This window comes from Prinia subflava, chromosome 2 (genome assembly GCF_021018805.1).
Source record: "Prinia subflava isolate CZ2003 ecotype Zambia chromosome 2, Cam_Psub_1.2, whole genome shotgun sequence".
Lineage (NCBI taxonomy): Eukaryota > Metazoa > Chordata > Aves > Passeriformes > Cisticolidae > Prinia > Prinia subflava.
Window position 1 is genome coordinate 103,570,977 of NC_086248.1, and position 19,957 is coordinate 103,590,933.

At 39.7% G+C, this 19,957-nt stretch overlaps 1 protein-coding gene across 1 annotated transcript; it reads right to left on the minus strand.

Annotated features, from left to right (window-relative positions):
• Window positions 1–1,965: 1,965 nt before the first annotated feature.
• Window positions 1,966–18,095, minus strand: PNPT1 (polyribonucleotide nucleotidyltransferase 1). The gene is made up of 29 exons (XM_063391398.1): window positions 17,369–18,095; window positions 15,865–15,925; window positions 15,478–15,552; window positions 14,923–15,028; window positions 14,537–14,586; window positions 14,005–14,068; window positions 13,873–13,920; window positions 13,059–13,172; window positions 12,629–12,815; window positions 12,401–12,452; window positions 11,622–11,679; window positions 11,377–11,473; window positions 11,179–11,281; window positions 10,299–10,369; window positions 9,651–9,687; window positions 8,857–8,923; window positions 8,665–8,754; window positions 8,301–8,354; window positions 8,088–8,194; window positions 7,461–7,532; window positions 7,301–7,364; window positions 6,693–6,776; window positions 6,126–6,209; window positions 5,469–5,575; window positions 5,324–5,379; window positions 4,692–4,770; window positions 4,275–4,322; window positions 3,770–3,928; window positions 1,966–3,036 (listed from the first exon to the last, which is right to left on the minus strand). Exons 1-28 carry the CDS (start codon window positions 17,557–17,559, stop codon window positions 3,773–3,775), a joined length of 2,382 nt encoding a protein of 793 aa, XP_063247468.1. The 5' UTR covers window positions 17,560–18,095; the 3' UTR covers window positions 1,966–3,036; window positions 3,770–3,772.
• Window positions 18,096–19,957: the final 1,862 nt, after the last annotated feature.

Consider the following 19,957-nt stretch of genomic DNA (forward strand, 5'->3'; position numbering starts at 1 on the left):
GTTTACAGTCAGGTTCCACACAAGCCTTCCCTGCTGTTTTAGTGGCCTTTCCTCTCAAGGTTTTACACACTGAGCGTATTTCTACCTTAGAGAAAGCTCAGTAAAAAGCAAACACACAAAAAGAAACACAAACCCTAATGGCCACAGCATATTTCTGCCTCAGGACATCTGCTGCTCATGAACTCTCTCTCCCCTCTCCCCAACTTATGTGCATGCTTTTTAGCTCTTCAAACCAAATGCACAAAAATAAATGCGTGACTTCTACTCATGATTAAATGCAGCACTTCCCAGAATATATAAAACAGCAAGAAACCACAGCAGAGTGTTTTGGAGCAAATTCTTATGGTGAATAGCTACAGAAAGGAGATACGTGAATTAGAATTGGCATGAAAAACTATTTCTCATGCTTCAGCTGTGAAATAAATCCATGATCTCTCCAGGCATGAACTCAACACGACCTCTGTGGAAAAATATCACTCCAGAACACCCTGAGATTGCACTCACTCAGATGTGGGGCGTCTTTGCCCAAAACAGCATCTGGGGGGTTGTAAAGCCTAGCAAGACCCTGCCATTGGTACCCACAACCAGCAAGTCAGTTCTGGGGGCTTTACCTGGACAAGACGTGCAATACTTGCCCCAGCAAATGTTACATACTGGATTTAAACCCAGGCTAAGACCAGGAAATTATCGGAGTCTGCTCTTTAGGATGCACAGAAAGTAAAGCAACGTTTTCCATTGTGGTGTTCCACCTGCCAGCAGCTCATCCTTTTCCATTACTGCCATCAAGCTACCAGTGTTAAGAATTCCCTGTTCTTCATGAAAACAAAAGATTTCATTACGGTAGACAGCAGATAGAGCAACTCACAAGTGTCACAACATGAACAGCAGAGCTCCTTTTTTTTTTTTTTTTTGTTTTCCCAAGCAAGACAGACAACTCATTCATAAATCACTTAAAATTTCTTGGAGTGAAATTAAGAGACTGTATCATTCCCTCTGGCAGGTAATCCCAGAAGTACAATTAGGCCAGCTCTTACACTTTTATGATAGCATTTGTAATACTTATTGCTGGAATTTAAAGATACCCCAGCACTTTGCACCTGCATGAAAACTACAGGCTTGTCAAATAAAGGCATTTCTGGCCCTCCTGAGCAGCTACAATGCTGCCCCTGCCCAGCTTCACTCTCCAAGGCAATCCCTTTCAATGGCTCCATTTAAGACAGGTCCTTACAGAAGCTCATCATGTTGAGCAGTAAGAAAGAAATGAATCACTATTTCAAACAAAAAACCATCTGCTGCAGAAGGACTGAGCTTGTTCTCTCAAGCACTTTGGACCCACCTGATTTCTGATCATAGCTGATCCCACCTGAGAGCAAAGTGCCTCCTGCCACAGCCCCGTGCCGGCTCTCAGAGAGCCTGGGATGTCGTTCCCTCCAGGGTCAGAGCAGCACACGCTTACTCAACTCTTGGCTCCCATTGAGCTTCTCTCCTCAGGTAAGAGCAGCTGCTTTCTGCCCCTCCCAGCCACATCCCAAGAGTGTTCTTCCCCCGCCCCTTCCCATAGGGCCTAAAGCTGGTTCCAGATGCAGTAAGTCAGGCTGACTGTACAGGTTCTCCTGCAGCAACATTAAAGTAATTTTGCTCTTTTATCATCATCTACCAAACAGACAATGCCCCAGCACTGCAGTAGCTGCTTTACTGAGACCAGCTCCACAATACAGCCTCTCAGAAATTACTGTACAATAAAGGGAGATAAACCTTGGAAAACCACATAGACTGGGGAGGTCCATTTCTGTGAAGAGTTACCAGAAATGGCAACATCTGAGTTTCTGTTCAGGGACTTTAACACTGACCTACATAATTTTATTAACACTATTCATATGTAACAATTATGGATCAGTCAACTGTCACTAAGAAGTGACATCTGAATTCTTACTAAGAAATAAGACACAGCCCTCAAAGAGGAGATAAAGATTGCCAAAGAAATCTTTCTTCAATCTTTCCAAACTTTTTTCAATTTTTCAATCTTACATGATGAAAGACAGAGACAACTACAGAGCAGTACACCAGTCACTTTTTCTTCTTTAATACTTCAACTTAGATTAAAAAAAAAGGAATATTTTTTACTGTACATTCCCATTTCTTCTCTCCCCAATGCTTTGGTTTTTTTCCAGGAGGTTCAGAGCCCACTTGACATCAGGTGGGAAGTTGGTTTTCTTATTAGTTCTGCATAAAAATGGTGAACATCAGAAGGACCCTGTTTGATTTTCAAAGTCTGTACCTCACAGTAGAAAAACGAGTAATACTAATGAGCCCCTGGGAAATGTTTTGAAGTCTAAAAGAGATCAGTGAACTCACTGATGCAACATAATTAATAGAGGGATTAAGACTGTCTTAGTGTTTTAGAGAGTGTTTTAGGGGAAGATTTATCACATCAATTGTTCAGTCCAAAAAAAGTATTTTAATTTTAATGTTTTAATGAACCCAGGTGATAAGGGGTGATGTTTCAGCCATAGTCTGCTCACATACTGTAGCAGGTCTGAACCTTTTAAGAGTGATGCGTTAATCTAAAACAGCATCCATCCTGTTAAAGGTGATAATTCTAAGTCTTTATGTCTTGCTCAGTGTTCTTGTACACTGAAAAGCCAGTAAAACTCTTGACCAAGTGTACAGGATAATGCCTTCTCCCACAAAAGAGCTGTTCACTTCTTACTTCCCATATTCACAGTTTTATTTTGAGTGGACAACTCAAAAGAGAATAATCTTTAGCACTGAAATATCATCTTCTCAGTCCACAGAATTCCATGCTCTTGTATTCTCATCTCAATCTTGCTACACAAGATGAGGGCATTGCTTGTTTCTGATTTTATTTTAAAGTTTTTAATTAATTTGAAGGATTTGAAGTTCTACATCACCTTTAAGCATAAATAGTGTCTATTTTATAAATATGATTCACTACCATCCACCTGCAGATTCTTGTGAAGACAAGTAGAAGTTCTAGCAAAGGTCACTTGTATTTTCACCATCACACCTTCTTTCCTGAAAGAGAGAAAACACTTTGTGTAACCAACTCGTTATATCAAGGTATGAGATTCAAAAACATTCCTTAAAACCAAGATTTCTTCAGTGAATTTTCCCTTCTTTTTGTGCTGTCAGTCATTCCTAGAGGGTTGCCACAGATTTTCTTGAGTTCCCACTGGTGCACTGTGCATTTGCCAATCTTGCTGTGTAACTGCTCCTGATTTTAACATCAGACATCTTCCTGTTCTAGCAGCTTTCTAAGAACAAGACAACTCACTCAAATTCTGGGAAAAGTTAAGGCATAAGCCTTCTGACAGTCAAATACCTGCTGGAAAACTACTCCTAAGGAAAAGCTTTGGCCATTTCATTAATTGACTGAATTCTTCTCCACTATTGACTTAATCAAGAAAGCAGCTTATTTTTTCTTCTCTTCCAATACCCTCTTTGGGTTTTTTCTTTAAAAGGTAGAGAAAAGGGATGTTGGAGATGAACAACTAAGTTTGTTTTGGACAGAGGGGGCTGTCTAGACTGCCCGAGACCATCTGAACCAGTTTTTTAATATCAAACTTTCTACGGCTACAGCGTGTGAAGGGCCAGTTGGTAACTCCCAACAAGCTCCAACACAACTGGCAAGCAGTCCCTGCACAGCACTGATGGGTAACTGCTCACTACAAACCCAGAGTGCCACAATTCCTCAGCAGAGCTGTCAAGTGCAACCCTGAGTCAGCTGAAGCTGCTCCGCTGGCCTTACCTGTCACTGGGATGTGGTGGATGTCTGAGGAACAGCCCCTCCCAGGGCAATGCTGTTTTTGTCTGTCAGGGTTTTCAGGGTGCTGGTGGCTGGGGACTGCAGAATTTTACGTGAAAGCCTCATTCTGCCATCAGTGGGATCACGGCCAAAGTATTTAACCTGGTAAGGAAGCAAAGCACTTTCACTCTGACCAACTTCAAAAGCTGGAAATAGCATGTTCCTTAAAAGATGGAGGGTTGGGTTTGAGTTTTTATCAATTTGATGCCAGAAAAGCCATAAATAGGCATCCTTCAGCCTATATTGCTGTCAAACACTGTGGTACCTAGATAGCAAGAGTATGACATTAAATAAATCTAATTTGAATGATCAGGTCTTTAACACAGAAAGGGAATCCAATATGGAAAAATATTTTCTTCATAAACACTAAATAAATAACTACTACAAAAAAAAAATTTAAAATATAAACAGCTTTTTATTAGCATTTTAAACTTAAAAAAATTATTACCTGAATTTCTTGTCCAACTTCTAATCCCAGGGCACTAGGGTGTTTAATCTAGGACACAGAGTTTTTCAGAAATAAAATTATCAAGAGTTATAAAAATCCCTTCTTTCAGGGGTTCTTCATGCTACCCTTCAACCCAGTGGCTCAGCGCTACCTTAGGAACAACAGGTTTTTTAATATTACAGGGAAAAGGGCATTGCAGGGCCAAAGAACTTGGTGTAAATGACTGCAGCAATCACACAGTTGATTCTTTGCAGCTTTATGTACAGGGCAGGAAAAAACAGAACAAAAAAGTACTGCTCCTTAACAGCTTTTAACATGGAAATGGACTATGGAACAACAGTAATTGTGTTACAGCCATGCTAATTGGTTAAAAATAAATCTAATTGTCCATTTTATACTTGTTTAAGGATGGGTTACCTTTCTTTGATCCAGCTGTGAATTATGAAGTAATACTGGGGTCATGTTTGCATACAGTTTTACCATCACTCCAGAATCTCTGCAGCAGGAAACAGCACAGTTACTTCAAAGTGCATCAAGAAAACTCTACATTTCACTCTCCATATGGTCCCCAAAGCAAGCATTTATAAACTTCTTATAAACAAAATTTTACTTATCCCTTCTTAAAAATCTTTTACCCACCATAACACGTCCACTCATTTTTCCTTAACTGAAAGTGGATAAGAATTTCTTATTTCAGGGCAGTATTTCAGTAACAGGTACCATCCAAAATGTAATTTTACAAGACAAATATTGTAACGAAAAGTGGAAAGCAAATTCATACCATTGCTTTCAGATTCAAAGACGAAAAAAGCCTTAAGTTTTATAATTTAGAGACATTCTAAAAATGAAACAAACAGCAAAAAAAGCCCAGCTTTATCAGGAAACAAAATATTTTCACCAGAGAAAGTATCAGAAATGATGCAGGTGCCAATATCCCCAGCATAAGTTTGGCACTCTTAAAAAACCAATGATTATTTTACATCATATTTACGTATCAGGAATACAGCTATGTAAGTAAGTTAATTTCAACTCCAAAGCACTTTTTATACCTTATTTCAGTAATTGTGGCTGTATAAATTGCCCCAAATTCCAAATTAACTTCTTGCTGTAGAAGAAAAAAAAAAGAAAAAAGAAACCAGTAAGACAGTCACAAAGAGCAAACTGAGAAAGTTAAAGGCAGAAGTCTGTCCTTACATCATCTTTGCAGATTTCCCCAATGAATTCCCTGGCTTCGTGCATTGCCCCCGGTGTGGGGGCAAACACAGAATATGTCTCTTCATCCAGCTGACTTACAGTCACACCTGAAAATGGAGATTTAGGAGAGCCACTTAGGGGCATATTGCAGAAAAGTCACACTCAGTAAAGAATTGCTCAGAGCAGAATGGTTTTGCACACTCATTAAGACCTCAGATTTCTAATCATTATTTAATCTTGTTCAATTTAGGCACTGAACAATCGCATATGGCGACTACCTCCTTACAAATACCTCGATAAAACTTGTGGGCTATAAAGGAACACAAAATTATTTTTAAAATCCTTTAAAGCCAGGAAAAAACACCCTGAATAAATGTTGAGGGTTTTCACAGAGATTTTTAATAGTACTTGTATTAATAGCTGAGGGCAATGAAAGTGTTTTGGAGCCAGAATGGTAAAATTCTTTGCCCTTCTAGAGCTCTGTGGCCAGACCACACAGGCTTGCAACCAAAAGGAAATAGGATTTTTCCTCCTTTTCTCCACCCCATTTTTTTTTCATTTTCGGTTTGCACTGAGCATTGAAACAGCTCAACATACAAGTCTGAAACAAAGGGAAACACATGAGGATGAATTACCACAGGATCAAGAATGTCTCACCAGTCTGTGCTTGAAGTTTTTTCAAGTTATAAGCCCCAGGACCAATGAATCTTAATCTTTTTGATAATGGAACGTGGATAGTTTCTGAAAGAACATTTAGAAGTCCTTTGAAGTGTTAAATACAGTCATCTTGAAAGCTATCACACAAAAAGGCATATTACTTTAGCTTTTAATCTCTTACAGCTACCTGTGGTATTTGCTGAACAAGGATGTAATTACAGGTAAGAACTGAAATAAATGAAGACACAAAATACACTCTGATGACTGTAAATTACCTTAAGCCATACTGAGACTCTCATCTATATCAATTCTGATTTTGTGAGAGCTTCACATAACTTCACTTAAATTCTGTTTTCTGATGTACACTGAAACAGAAGTGTTGCCCACATGGCAGTAAAAATCCCCCCAAAATAACCAAAAATAACCAAAACCCCTCCACAAATTATCCCCATGGGGCAAAGGAAAAAAATATATAACAATCGATCATTTAAAAAATCTGCTATTTTAAGGAGAACTTTATTGTTAAAAGGTAATTATGAAAGCTATGAATTCACACAATAACATTACCTACAACTGGTCCACTTTCTTTTCTGTTAGGTCTGGGTTTTGCCAGTGTTTGGTTCATAATTTGTAAAATCTCCCTCTTTGCAGCTAGAGGGAATAATAATAAAAAAATCAATAATTTTGCATATGATTAACATAAATATATGATATTTTTGTTACACAGTAAAAAAAATTCCTTGTCAAAACCTGTCTCCTGCCTAGCTGGAGCATGTCAAGCTGGAAGTTTTACAGCTCATTAAATCCTAATTAAACCATGTGCTTCAAGAATATTTTAGCTGCACATGTTAGAAATACAGATGGCAGCAAGTTTCACTTGTAAATATAGCTGAATTTATGTGAAATGAGAGAAAGCTTGCTGTTATTTTTATAACGTTATCCTGTTAGATTTAAACAAAGTCATGTAATGTGTGTTAGTCCAAATCATGCAATGGCTGAAGTTAGTTCGAAGTTAGTGTGGAGCTTATTGATTAAGCCAAACCTATTTCATAAAGACAGAAGCTTGATTTTTATCACAATGAGAACAAAAAATGATTAGTCTATTATTTAGTTTCATGAAACTAAATACCATTTATCATTTAATATGATGAGTGTAAATTGAAGAACAGACCTACCTGTAGCTTGCTGAATAGCTTCCACCACAATTTTTAATGGTATTCCTGGCAGCTTGAGATCAACCTGACATGAGAAGAATTAAGTGCCATCAACATGTCAGGAAAGCTCTGCTAATACTCTCTCAGAGTTTCACTTGAGGAAGATCTCATGTCACAATACCTGCAGTGCTGTTATCCCTTTATTGGTGCCTGCCATCTTGAAATCCATATCTCCATAGTAATCTTCAATTCCCTGCCAGCACAGACAAAATCAAGCTGGAGTTATTTTATCCCACTATATCAAAAGTACAGAGGAAATACTTTTGAGACTTCCAAGTTTTCTTCAGCTTTATTTTGCTGTTCAGGATTAACACTGTTCCTTTCTCTCCTTGGAAATTAAGAGCTTTTGTGAACAAGTTTCTGATCCACAGCTGCTCTTGTCCTGTCTGTAGCTGCACATTTTCCTCCCCAGCCCACTCTTCCACGTGTTCATTCTCCACCCAATATATTGTGTCTTTCAGTAGGTAATTCATCTTTTTCTCCCATGAGGAAAGACAACATTAATTGGAAGGAGCAAGCTTACAAATGCTTAAATAACTAATAACACAAAAAATAAGAAACGTGACTGGACATTTCATACAAACTTTTCAAAATAAGGGAAGAACTTTGGAGATAAAACAGAAAAGATGCAACTAATTTTTCCAGGAGTGATGTTCCAGAATTGACTGGGAAAAAGGTTACAGAAGGTGCCCAAGAGAGGTATTTTTCAGCACTAAACAGCAACAATAACAATGTGAGAAACACTCACCAGGATGTCTGTCAACAAGCGATAGTCCTCAATATCCCCTTTTCCATGACTGCACTTGGTAACGAGGCCTATGGCTACACCTGCCACTGCATTCGACACTGGAACTCCTGAGAGTGGCAAAAACAAAAAACATTTTTGAAGCCTTTGGGCAATTCCAGATCCTGTAACACATTATCACATGCAGTTTATCCTTAGAACTGCCATATTTTGTACCTGCATCCATTAGGGCCAAACTTCCACCGCATGCAGAAGCCATTGAGGAGGACCCTGGAGTGGGAACACAGGAAAAAAACAGGGATTAAACACTGAAAAATGTGTCTCAATACAAGCTAGTTATTTTTCTCATCCTGTAGCATAAAAATGCCCCCAAATACAATTTTACTAAACCAAGAAGGGTCCATTGTTCATGAATATGTACATGCTTTTAATTTTAAATATTTCAGGTAATAGTTATTAAGAACATTTAAACTGAAATCTATTATTTAGCATGCTTATAAATCAAGTTTGTCAAACCTAAGCTTTCTAAGAACCAAATTTAGTCTCCAGCACTAGGTTAAAAACAAGAAAGTCCTAATACCATTCGATTCTAAGACTTCAGAAGTAACTCGAATTGTGAATGGGAAATCCTGGGGTATAACTGGTTTCAAAGCTCGTTCTGCCAGTGCACCTGTTTAAAAAAAACCCAAAACAACCACTAAGTGATCCATAGATAAAAAATCAGATAAAATATTGGAACTTACAGCATGGGATTTCTGTAGTCTGGGCTTACCATGTCCAAGCTCTCTCCTGTTCATCCCAGTAACTTTGCCAATCTCATTGGTTGCATAAGGTGGAAACTATGAAGCAAAAAATGTGTATACAGAAAATCAACCTGCTTTTCTTTTCCATTTTAAAACATATACTTAGAAAAACATCTTTGAAGTTTCAGTGCATCTCAATAATCAAATCACCACATGACTTGTATCATTCACTTGGTTTGCAAACCAGGACCAGTTTAGGTAATGTTTAGTAAATGTTTTACTTCCACAGGACAAAAGAGAATAAAGCAGTAGCAAAGTAGCTAAGACAGAACACAAGAAGCTTCCTCCAAAGAAACTTGTCAAACAACCTAGCAGAAATGTTATTTCTATCACAGAGATAATGGAACAAGATCTGCCTGTTGCCTGTAGGAAATACTTTGGGCAAGCTCCAAAGGCTGAGAGAGATCCAAGATGTAAAAGCATTTTTTTACTATTGCTGTGCCACATCAGCTGAACATATTCATATATTTTACTAAAAATAATAACACAGGTTAATCCTGCTTTCAGCAAGAACCTGTTCTGAAGGTGCTCACCTAATGTTATGCCATTAAAAAGCCCATATAAAATGCCAATTTACAAATCACCTACTGCTTTTCAGGAAAGCACTTCTGCTCATATCAATTAATGCATGAATTAGCATAAATACCTTATAGCAAATCTAGAGCTAATTTATAATCTTGGAAGTAATCACCTACACCTTCAAAAGAAAAACAAAGCCCTTTAGTGAATCATGCAGAAAGCTGTAACATAGGAAGTGTCTCACCTCATAATGCAGCATGAAGTTTTTATCTTTTATTCCACTATTAATTAAAAACAAGACCATGTCAAAAAAGAAGCAACCAAACATGTTTTACACACAATAGGTCATTCAAACTAATATTGTTATGTTTACACAGGGACCCAGCCAAACCCAAAAATTGAATGCATTTGCTGATCACCCCCAAGTTATCAAAATTAGAGAATATGGACAAACTCTTCCAGGGTAACAAAGATTTAACTACAGTAAAACCGAGACATTAAAATGTTAAAGCTGCCACACTGGGATGAAATCACTGAAATGTGGCTTTAAAGGGAAAGGATTTCACTTTAATCTTCAGCAATGAAGTGTTCAAAGCACAAGGACCAGCTCACTACATCCCAAGTTAAATTTTCCACACATATTTTGAATATATAAACCAGACTGAATGTTACTTGTAACACTCTACAGTTTCAAATGTGTGCTATGGAATTAATATCACCCTAACACAAACCCACTGCTAGGATCTCTGGAAAACAGGCCAATTTAAAGTCTAATTTTACACATTTTTCAGTCCTAAAAAAGTATTTGTGTCAAAGTTCAAGGGAATTTTATCAAATGTGCTTAAATGCTCACCCTCTTGTTACTACTGACAAAACACCAAGATATACATACCTCACTGCTGTGGAGATAACATCTGATTTTACACTCGATTCTAGAGAGTCAAATGTAACTGTACACAGAACCTAAAATAAAAAATAGCTAAAATAAAAAACCCCTCTTAAACCCTTCCAGCCTTCACAAATGTTACTGTTTATGAAGAATCAAAGAATGAGTTCAGCAGCAAATGAGATGCCATCAGCTACCACTTGTACAAACTTTTTCTCTCCTTCATACAAAGTTATTCTGTAATAACAGTAATATGTAAAGATCACAAAATCTTACAAGCAATCCCATTTAAAAATACTAATTTAATGATTCTTAAGTGGGAACCAAGAGCAGTTTGCTTCCTAAGAAACATTTAAGAGACAGGGCCAGCTGCAGCCAGGATGTTTGCGCCTGTTTCCCACACGGACCTGCAGTGGGTGTTATTTTTAATGGGACCAGAGGGGACAACACTGAGGAGCAAATCCCTGTTTGCAACTGCCACCCTACGTCAGTGTAACAAGAAGTAAGATCAATGGCTGACAGTTTTAGAGCAAAAGGAGCTATAAAAGTACAGAAGACCAAATCTCGAGTATGATCTTAATTCCATCCACGGAAGAGCTGACACTTTTGGCAAAGAAGATAAAAAAAAATCCTCTAGTTATTGCAACTTTTTGGGTGAAATTTCCCTATTTGGTTCAGGCTGCGTATGAAGTTGCTTTTAGAAGATTTCTCATGATGTCACAATTTAGCAGTGCCCTACACAGCAATGTACTTACCAACCTACACACCATTTCTCTTATTACTATTTAAATGTGAAGAAAAAGGAAACCCGGCATTTAAATGAAAGACCCCAATCTTTCAGCTTTTGATAATTCACTGATCATTTCTGATGTTTAAGTGACACTACCTGTGTTTGACCCCTTTGAAATAAGGCTGAGCCATGAAGCATTTTGAACATGTTCACTTCACATTTAATGTCTCTGAGGGAAGTCAAATCTCTCCCATCACACCTGAAGTGACAAAGGGAAATTAAGAGATCAGTTAAACCATAGTCTTGGATTAAAAGCTGACAGAAATGTCATCAGTAGGAGTTTGACGTACCCACCTTCTATATTCACCTAGCACAAGATTTCTAAAAATATCCTTTGAAACCACATTGAAAGATTCCATGATTTCATAAGGCTCAGCCTCCGGAAATTTTTCTGGGTATAGAAAAGAAATTGCATCTGAAGCTGGGAAATTAATTTTATAGAACTTTTACTAAAATAGCTTCCAACAAAGAACATACTCTAACTCCAAGCAGTGCTACCTCCACTGAGGCAATCTCTAAACATTAACAAAAAATAATACCTTTCAACTGTTCTTCTGTTTCAAGCCTTATTTTGTTGATTGCCTCATCTCTCGAAATCTAGAACACAGGATTTGCAACCAGTTAATTCTACAGGGTAGAACAACAACACCTAAACAACAGAGGTTTGGGGCTGTGTTTGGTCTAAAGAACTGCAAATTTATGGAATAAGAAACAGAACTGTCACACAAATTCAAAAATCAATAATGAGGTTGAAGGGACCTCAAGGATTGTGTGGTCCAACCTTTCTTGGCAAAAGCACAGTCTAGACAAGATGGCCCAGCACCCTCCCCATCTGAATCCTAAAAATGTCCTACATTGAGGAATTCACCACTTCCCTGGGAAGATTATCCCAGTGAGAGACAAGGAGAACATTGCTCCTGTGCCAAATCAGAACCTTTCAGGAGTAACCTGCACCCATTTCCCCTCATTTTTCCCACGTGACTCCATGGGAAAAGGCAGCCTCCACCTCCACATAATACAAACAAATATTCTGGTAGGTAAGAACTTAGAGAATAATTTATTATTGCTGTTACAAATAGATGCAGGGAAGGAGAAAAACTTCAATTTCAATATCACTGAGGTTGAAAAAGACCTCTGAGATCATCAAGTCCAACCTATGATCACCACCTTGTCAACCAGACCATGGCACATCCAGTCTTTCCGTAAAACACCTCCAGGGACAGAAATTAAAGAGCTAAAAACTTAGAGAACTCAATCCTACTACAGATTCATTATGATATTAATTCAAAAAATAATTATATCACAATTGATTACTTACTTTATCATGGCTTGAATCTGTGAACACTGCATAGATCTTGTTAGAAGCAAGTCTTTAGGGAGAAAAGGAAGAATTTTTGAAAACACAGCTTAAAAACCACTTGTGTAATTAGGGGTTTTTTTGAGGCCTAAATATTTGAAAAGTATTTAGTGAAATACCAGTCTGGTGAAAGTACCAGACTGATGTTTATAAACATTCCTTCATCTGCATTATTTATTCTGCACTTACTTCTTTGCAACTTCCACAATCTCTTCAGGAGCAATAAATAATTTCTGGACAGTTCTCTTGACCACACCCCGCTCCTTCACCAGCTGCTGAATGCCCTGGATGATCTGCTGGGTCTGCTTCACCCCCACTTTGATGGCATGGCAGAAGTCTTGCTGCAAGATGTTCTCAGCAGTTGCTTCAAGCATAACTGGCAATGGGAAGATCAAAATGAAGTAAATTCCTGTTTTATTGTTCAGTAGCAATCTAACTCAACTGAGGAAATACAGATGAACATTAAACTGCATAAATATGCAGATCTACTTTACTTAACCAACAGTTATCTATCACTGTTGATTGCTCATACTGTTGTATAAAAATTCACATTTCAAAGATAAGGAAAACATCTGCAAAGATTTCCAAGCCCTCAACAAACAACAATTAATCTACGTACCAACTTGACTTTGTGGAGCTCCAGCAACAACTAAATTTAGAGCACTAGAGGCCATTTCTTTTCGAGTTGGATTGATAACAGTCTCTCCATCCACCAGCCCTACTCTCACTGCACCTGCAAAAAAACTCCAGAAGTCATTTATTATTATAATAAGGAAGTTCTTGAAGGCGTCTTTGCTTTGAAAGTTACACAGCCAATAACAATAATTAAAGCTACAGACTAATTTTAAAATATCAGGACATTGACTGGATATCAAGAACAAATCTAGAAGCCAAAATTACCTATTTATTTTTCTTTTGGGTATTATTACTAGGTAGGATAAATAATGTCAAGTAGTATTACACACAATGCTGTGTACCGGGAGTTTTTTGTCATTTCAGCACATGTTTTCTAGAAAAAAAAGGCAGCTGAAAGAGAGATACTTGTTCAATATTTTGTTCTTGGGTAGATCTTTTCTCTTCACAGAAAATACTCAAAATGAAATAAATCTCTTCTTGAGTTCCTCGAAGAAAAGTATTCTGAACCAGCTATTTTCCAAACAGTGCTTTTCAATAAATACATTTCTCTTAAGAGAAAATTAATTTATTGGTCTCTATAGTACACTATTTCTGTATTGTAATTCCTCCCATATGTGCATTTAGTCCAGAAAAAATAATCCCTTCAAAGTGCAATAATTTTATCTATTGTAAAATTATTTCCAATGCTTGAAATTTAATATTTCGATTCATCTTCTAGTTAAAAAAGCAAAGTACCACCTGTGGTCTAAGTTTTCCATTACATTAAAACCACCCATAGTTTCAAAATATTTACTTACCAATAGGACCATTCCAGGGGATATCAGACAAGGCAAGTGCTGCAGAAGCTGAAAGGAAGACAAAAATCTGATTAGAAGAAACCTGTTTTCATTAAATCCCACTGAAGCACCAATTCCTCACAGTCCTCTTACCTCCATTAATTGCCAGAATATCAGGATCATTGACACCATCTACTGCTAAAAGATTACAAAGGATCTGGCATAAGATAAAAGACAATGAATAATTTTGACCTATACATTTTTATGAACTGTCAATACAAAGCTAAGGACACTAAAAACCCCCACATTCCACATCTCTACACAAGCCTATGCTGCACATGGGAATTTTTACAGGTATTTAAAATAGAATGCTGACAATAAACCCCCACTAGTGGATAATATTGTATCACACCATATATAAATATTTACTGTTAGCATCTTTACTGTGTTGTACAGAAGTTTAAATTTTGTTCCTGCATCTTGACAACAAAATTGGGAAAGTAGGATGTAGTAAAAATAATTTAAGACAAGGAGATGACAGACTAAAAAGCAACATTAGACTTGTTTGTGAAGTGCAAACCCCTCCTTGATGTTACCAAAATAGTTTTTCTTAAAACAGGGCCTGTATCATGAAATTTTTTCTGGCCATATCTAAGTTTTCCATTTTGAAGGTAGCATGACTTACCTGTGTATCATAAAAGTAGCCTGCTGGGAAGAGTGGCCTGATTGACCGATCTGCAAAGGAAATTATCAAACTCTAAAAAGCTGTTGAGTTTCAGTAGTTAATATTCAGTTTGTCTTGCAATGAACCCACAAGAAACTGACAAAATAGGGGTTTTTAAACAAAAACAAAAAGAAAAGGCAAAGAACCCAGCAAGATATTTTAGCATGACATATATAACCTTAAATATTCAATTGTATTGATGAACAATAAATTAAAAGTTTTTGTGACATTGCTGCAGAAACAATCGATGCTGCAAACAGCAGTTATAAATTTCTATTATTTTCTAGCATTCATGAGAAAACTATAACTTTTTAAAAATACATTGTAAATAAAATGTTCCAGCCTACCTATTACTCTGCTTGTAAGAATTTCTTTATCAGTGGACCCAAGCTCTCTTCTTAGATAGTTTGTAGGAATTCTTCCTGCTGCAGCAGCTTTCTGCCGGTAGTCAACCTTCCAAAGACAATTCAGGGATTATTAATGATAACTAATTATTTACTGCAGAGCCACAGAAACCCTCACAAGGGACCCCTGGGATCATCCAATTCCAGCCCAAATTATCTACTTCCCACCTCTAACAATCACAGCCCTTTGAGCCTCACAATCCAAACAGTCTTCCATACAACCAAATCCCAACATCTGGCCTTGAATGGTGTGACAACGTTCACAGAGGCTTTGAGGAAAGCCTCACTAAAGCCAAGGCAGACAACATCCAAGGCTCATCCCTCACCCATACAGAGATCTTGGATTTTATCATCAACTGCAGTTCTGAAGTCCAGGGTCTGTCATCTACTGTTTGCACTTCCCACTCTCCCCAGTATCCTGAACTCCACTATTTAAGGATTATGACTGTTCAGTTGAGCACTGATTAGCACAAAACTAATTCTGTCATTAATACTTACTACTAATGGCATAAACTGAGATGGAGAGGGCTTGGTTTTGCTGACTGCTGTGACCATCACTGCTGTGTCACCTAGCTGGGTTAAGAAAAATAGGTAAAAAATGAAGTTATCTGAACAGAAAGTAACTTCCAATGTTCTAAACTTATTCACAAACCAGTAATTCTTAGGAATTATACTCTGCAGAAAACCACCACGTAAATCTGCACTTTATGCCACTGTTTTTGCTTTTCAAATGTAATTTTTTCCTATAAAATACAGCTGTCCCTTCATTAGGGATGAAATTGCCACTTGAGGCTCTATCTCCCACAAGATCTGATGCCCAAACAATGACTTTTAAGATACAGGAACTCTGAAGCTACACAAATTTTAACTATTTTTTGTTTCTACCTGAACAACAGCAGATCCATCAGCGAACTTGGCAAGTTTTCCAGAAGACAGTTCCATCTTTCTAAAGGAAACAAACAACCTGTTACATGAGTTCATGGTGAATTCATGTACATTCTCCAGCAATTTCTGCATTCATCTGTGGCCCCAACTGCACAGAATAAAGACTATGCTTCACAAGAGATATAAAAATCCCCCTTAGAGATAAAAAAATGAAACTCTGAGCAAAAGTGACCAAATCCTCTTAAATTTCAAGGCTTTAACCTCAAGTGTCCTGCTTCCTTTACCTTGAAGCAAAGCCTTGTAGCACATCAGCTATCCCCAGTAACTGCATCCATGCCTTGGAGGCAAAGGTGAATCATCACCTTTGATGATGTTCCAGCTGGGGTTTAGCCAGTGGAAAACATCCTCATAGGCCGAGGGGAGCTGTTTGCACACTTCCCACCACAGCTGCAGAATACTCTCTCCTTTGTGGCAGAGAATGGAGAGCAACAAGACAATGATGACACACTTGAGAGTGAAATAAGGATTTATTTATTTTAGAGTTGTGCTGGGTGCTCAGTGCTTCTGCACAAGCCTAGCACATCCTCCTGACTTTCCATGCCACTATTTATACACAGAAGTCCAGAGTTGTTTTTTTCCCAAGCACAGCCCCTCTATTATGATTACTTAGTAATTTCTATACAAGTTATCCCAGGTAACTTGTTCATGTGCTCAGAGGAACACCTGGGCAAGGCCCTTATGACCTGTTGGTGTGATTTTTACTGTTATAATGAACACAGTTCAGCTACAGAATCAAGGAATGGTTTGGGTGGGGAGGAATCCTGAAGATCATTGAGTTCCACCCCTCCACTATCCCAGGTTGATCCAAGTCCCACCCAACCTGGCTTTAAACATTTCCAGGGATGGGACAGCCACAGCTTCTCTGGGCAACCTGTGCCAGGATCTCACAGGGAATATTTTTTTCTCTAATATCCCATCTAAACTTACTATCTTTCAGTTTTAACCCGCTCCCCCTTGTCCTGTCATTCCATCCCTTCATAAATAGCCTCTCCGTCCTTCTAGGCAGCTCTTCTCAGGTACTGGAAGGCCACAATTAGGTCACCCCAAAGCTTTTCTTCTCCAAGCTGAATCTCAATTCTCTCAGCCTTTCCTCACCAGAGAGGTCTTCACCCCTCGGATCAACTTGGTGGCCTCGAATATTTTGCTAAGTTGGCAATGTACACATAGACATCCATCAGCATCTTGATTTACTACTACATCCTTAGGCCTTGCTAGTTGGCGGATGCCCGTGACTAAGCGATGGCAAGGCTGATTCCACTGCTTCGGTCTCTTTTCTTGCTGATTAGGCTTGGCAGCACACCAAGATCCGACATCAGAGAACGTCTCGACTGAGGACAACCTCTACACATTTCGCATTTTGCACCAGTTTTTCCTCATGTTTGCCTTACTGTCCAGCCAGAACAGCGCTCTGCCCTGCCACCCCCCACCCCTCAGAGCCCCTCACCTGCCGCCCACCTCCACCGTCACAGCCCGCCCGGGCCCGGGCTTGGACCCCGCCGCGGCGCCGCGGGCAGACACCCAGGGCAGGGTGGGGCGGCCCGGGGGCAGGACCCGCCGCCACCGCGCCGCGGCCCCGCCGCCATCCCGGGACAGCGCGCCCAGAGCGACGCGGCCGCAGCTCGTGGCGGCCGCCATAGCGCCCGCGGCAGGAAAGGGCGGCCGTGCGATTGGCTCGGGGGAGCGGAGCCGCGGAGTAAAAGCGAAGCGGATTGGCTAAGGCGCCGCCGTGCCGGTTTCGGTTCCGTACGGGTGCTATAGTGGCTGAGGAGGGTCAGGCAACTCAGAGCGCGCGAATGCGGGTGCTCCGCCACTCTCGAATCCTGAGGTAAAAAGCAGCAGAAAAAGGTTCGAGGCGGCGCCTGAGGCGGCGCCTGAGGCGGCCTTGGAGCCGCCTCGGGCTGGAATCTGAGGAAAACCCGCTGGAATGGGGGCTCGGCCAGAGGAAGAGGACACCTGCACCGGGCTGCCGCCTCTTCCCGCTACTGGCGCCTCAGGAGCTCAGGTGGCGCCTGGGAGGGTTGGTAATGTTACTGCCCAAAGTTCCCGACCCTTCCTAAGGGGCAGGCCCGAAGGCCGGCTTCAATTCATGAGGGGAAAAATGGGGGAAAATACATGCATTTGGCACGAATTTATCCCACAGACCTTGTCCTATAACACATCCACCAAAAAAAAAAAAACAAAAAACCCCCCCAAAAACCCCCAAACAAACAAACAAACAAACCCACAAACAACAACAACAACAAAACCACCAAAAAACTCACCAAAACCAAAACCAAAAAAACCCCAACAAACCAACCCCCCCCACCCCCCAAAAAGAAAAAAAAAAAAAAAACAACAAAAAAAAACCCCCAAAAAAACCACCAACCCCAAACCAAACCAACAAACACCACAAAAACAAACAAACAAAAAACACCAACAAAAACCAACTCCAGACCACTCACTTTTGAGCCAGGAACACCTAAATTATCTGCAATGTGCAAGAAGAAGGTTAGAACACAGATCTTGCTTATCACAAACTTTGTATGCTCTTACATGCTCAGAGTGCACCAGAATGTCATTCACAGGACAGTGGTTTTGTTACTTTATTAATTATTCCTCAGTGTAATGAAAAATAGATTAGTAATTAATGTCAGTTATGTCGCTGAGGTGAGTGAACAATAATGTGATTGTGGAGATCTGATCACACCAACAGTGAGATAGTTTATGTTCATTTAATCCCACATGTATCTGTCACACGTCACCTTAAACTCATCTACATCTGGATTTAACAATTTAAATTTGGCAAGTAATTAATAAAAAAACTTAATCATTTACTACTATTTTATTTCTAAACTCATTTTGAGATTGCTTGTAACTACTTGGAGTTATCTTTCCAAGATGTTTTTATAGAAAACAGATTCACTGGAGAACAGTTCAAGCAGTAATTTTTCTTTTGTGCCGACATGTTTCTTGCCATTTGGCAAGACACAAAAGAGAGAAGTAAAATGATCGGAAACTTGGGATTTGGCCTGAGCAAAAGGGCTGTTAACTTTATCCAGATTTACAATTTGTTGGTACAGTTTTATTTAGTACAAAAATATATTAGGTGGCAAAGCAGAAATATTCCCCATACTCTCTTGAATTCACATTCACATCGCTGCTGATAAACAGAGAGTTGTTTGGAATTTTTTAATGTAATTATTACAATTGCTATTTTCACACTCACCAAGATGATAAGTAAATACTTCATCGCTGTCATGGACTAAAAAACTTTGGCCATAACACTTTCATAGGTAAAGGATACCAGAGCTTGGATTTCATTCAAGATACTAGGCAGCAAACAAAATTAATGCATTGCATTGCATTTCATTGAAGGGCAGGGGAGGGCAGGGCAGGGAAGGGAAAGGAAGGGAAGGGCAGGGAAGGGCAAGCATTGAATTGGATTGCATTGGATTGCATTGGATTGCAGTAGATTGCATTGGATTGCAATGCATAGGATTGCATTGGATTGCATTGGATTGCATTGGATTGCATTGGATTGCATTGCTCTGCATTGATTTGTATTTCATTTAAGGGCAGGGCAGGGCAGGGCAGGGCAGGGAAGGGCAGGGCAGGGCAGGGCAGGGCAGGGAAGGGAAGGGAAGGGAAGGGAAGGGAAGGGCAGGGCAAGCATTGGATTGGATTGCATTGGATTGCATTGGATTGCATTGGATTGTATTGGATTGCATTGGATTCCATTGCATTGGATTCCATTGGATTGCATAGGATTGCATTGCACTGCTCTGCATTACACTTCATTTAAGGGCAGGGGAGGGTAGGGCAGGGCAGGGCAGGGCAGGGCCGGGAAGGGAAGGTGCGGGAAGGGAAGGTGCGGGAAGGGAAGGTGCGGGAAGGTGCGGGAAGGGAAGGTGCGGGAAGGGAAGGTGCGGGAAGGGAAGGTGCGGGAAGGTGCGGGAAGGGAAGGTGCGGGAAGGGAAGGTGCGGGAAGGGAAGATGCGGGAAGGGAAGGTGCGGGAAGGGAAAGGAAGGTGCGGGAAGGGAAGGGAAGGTGCGG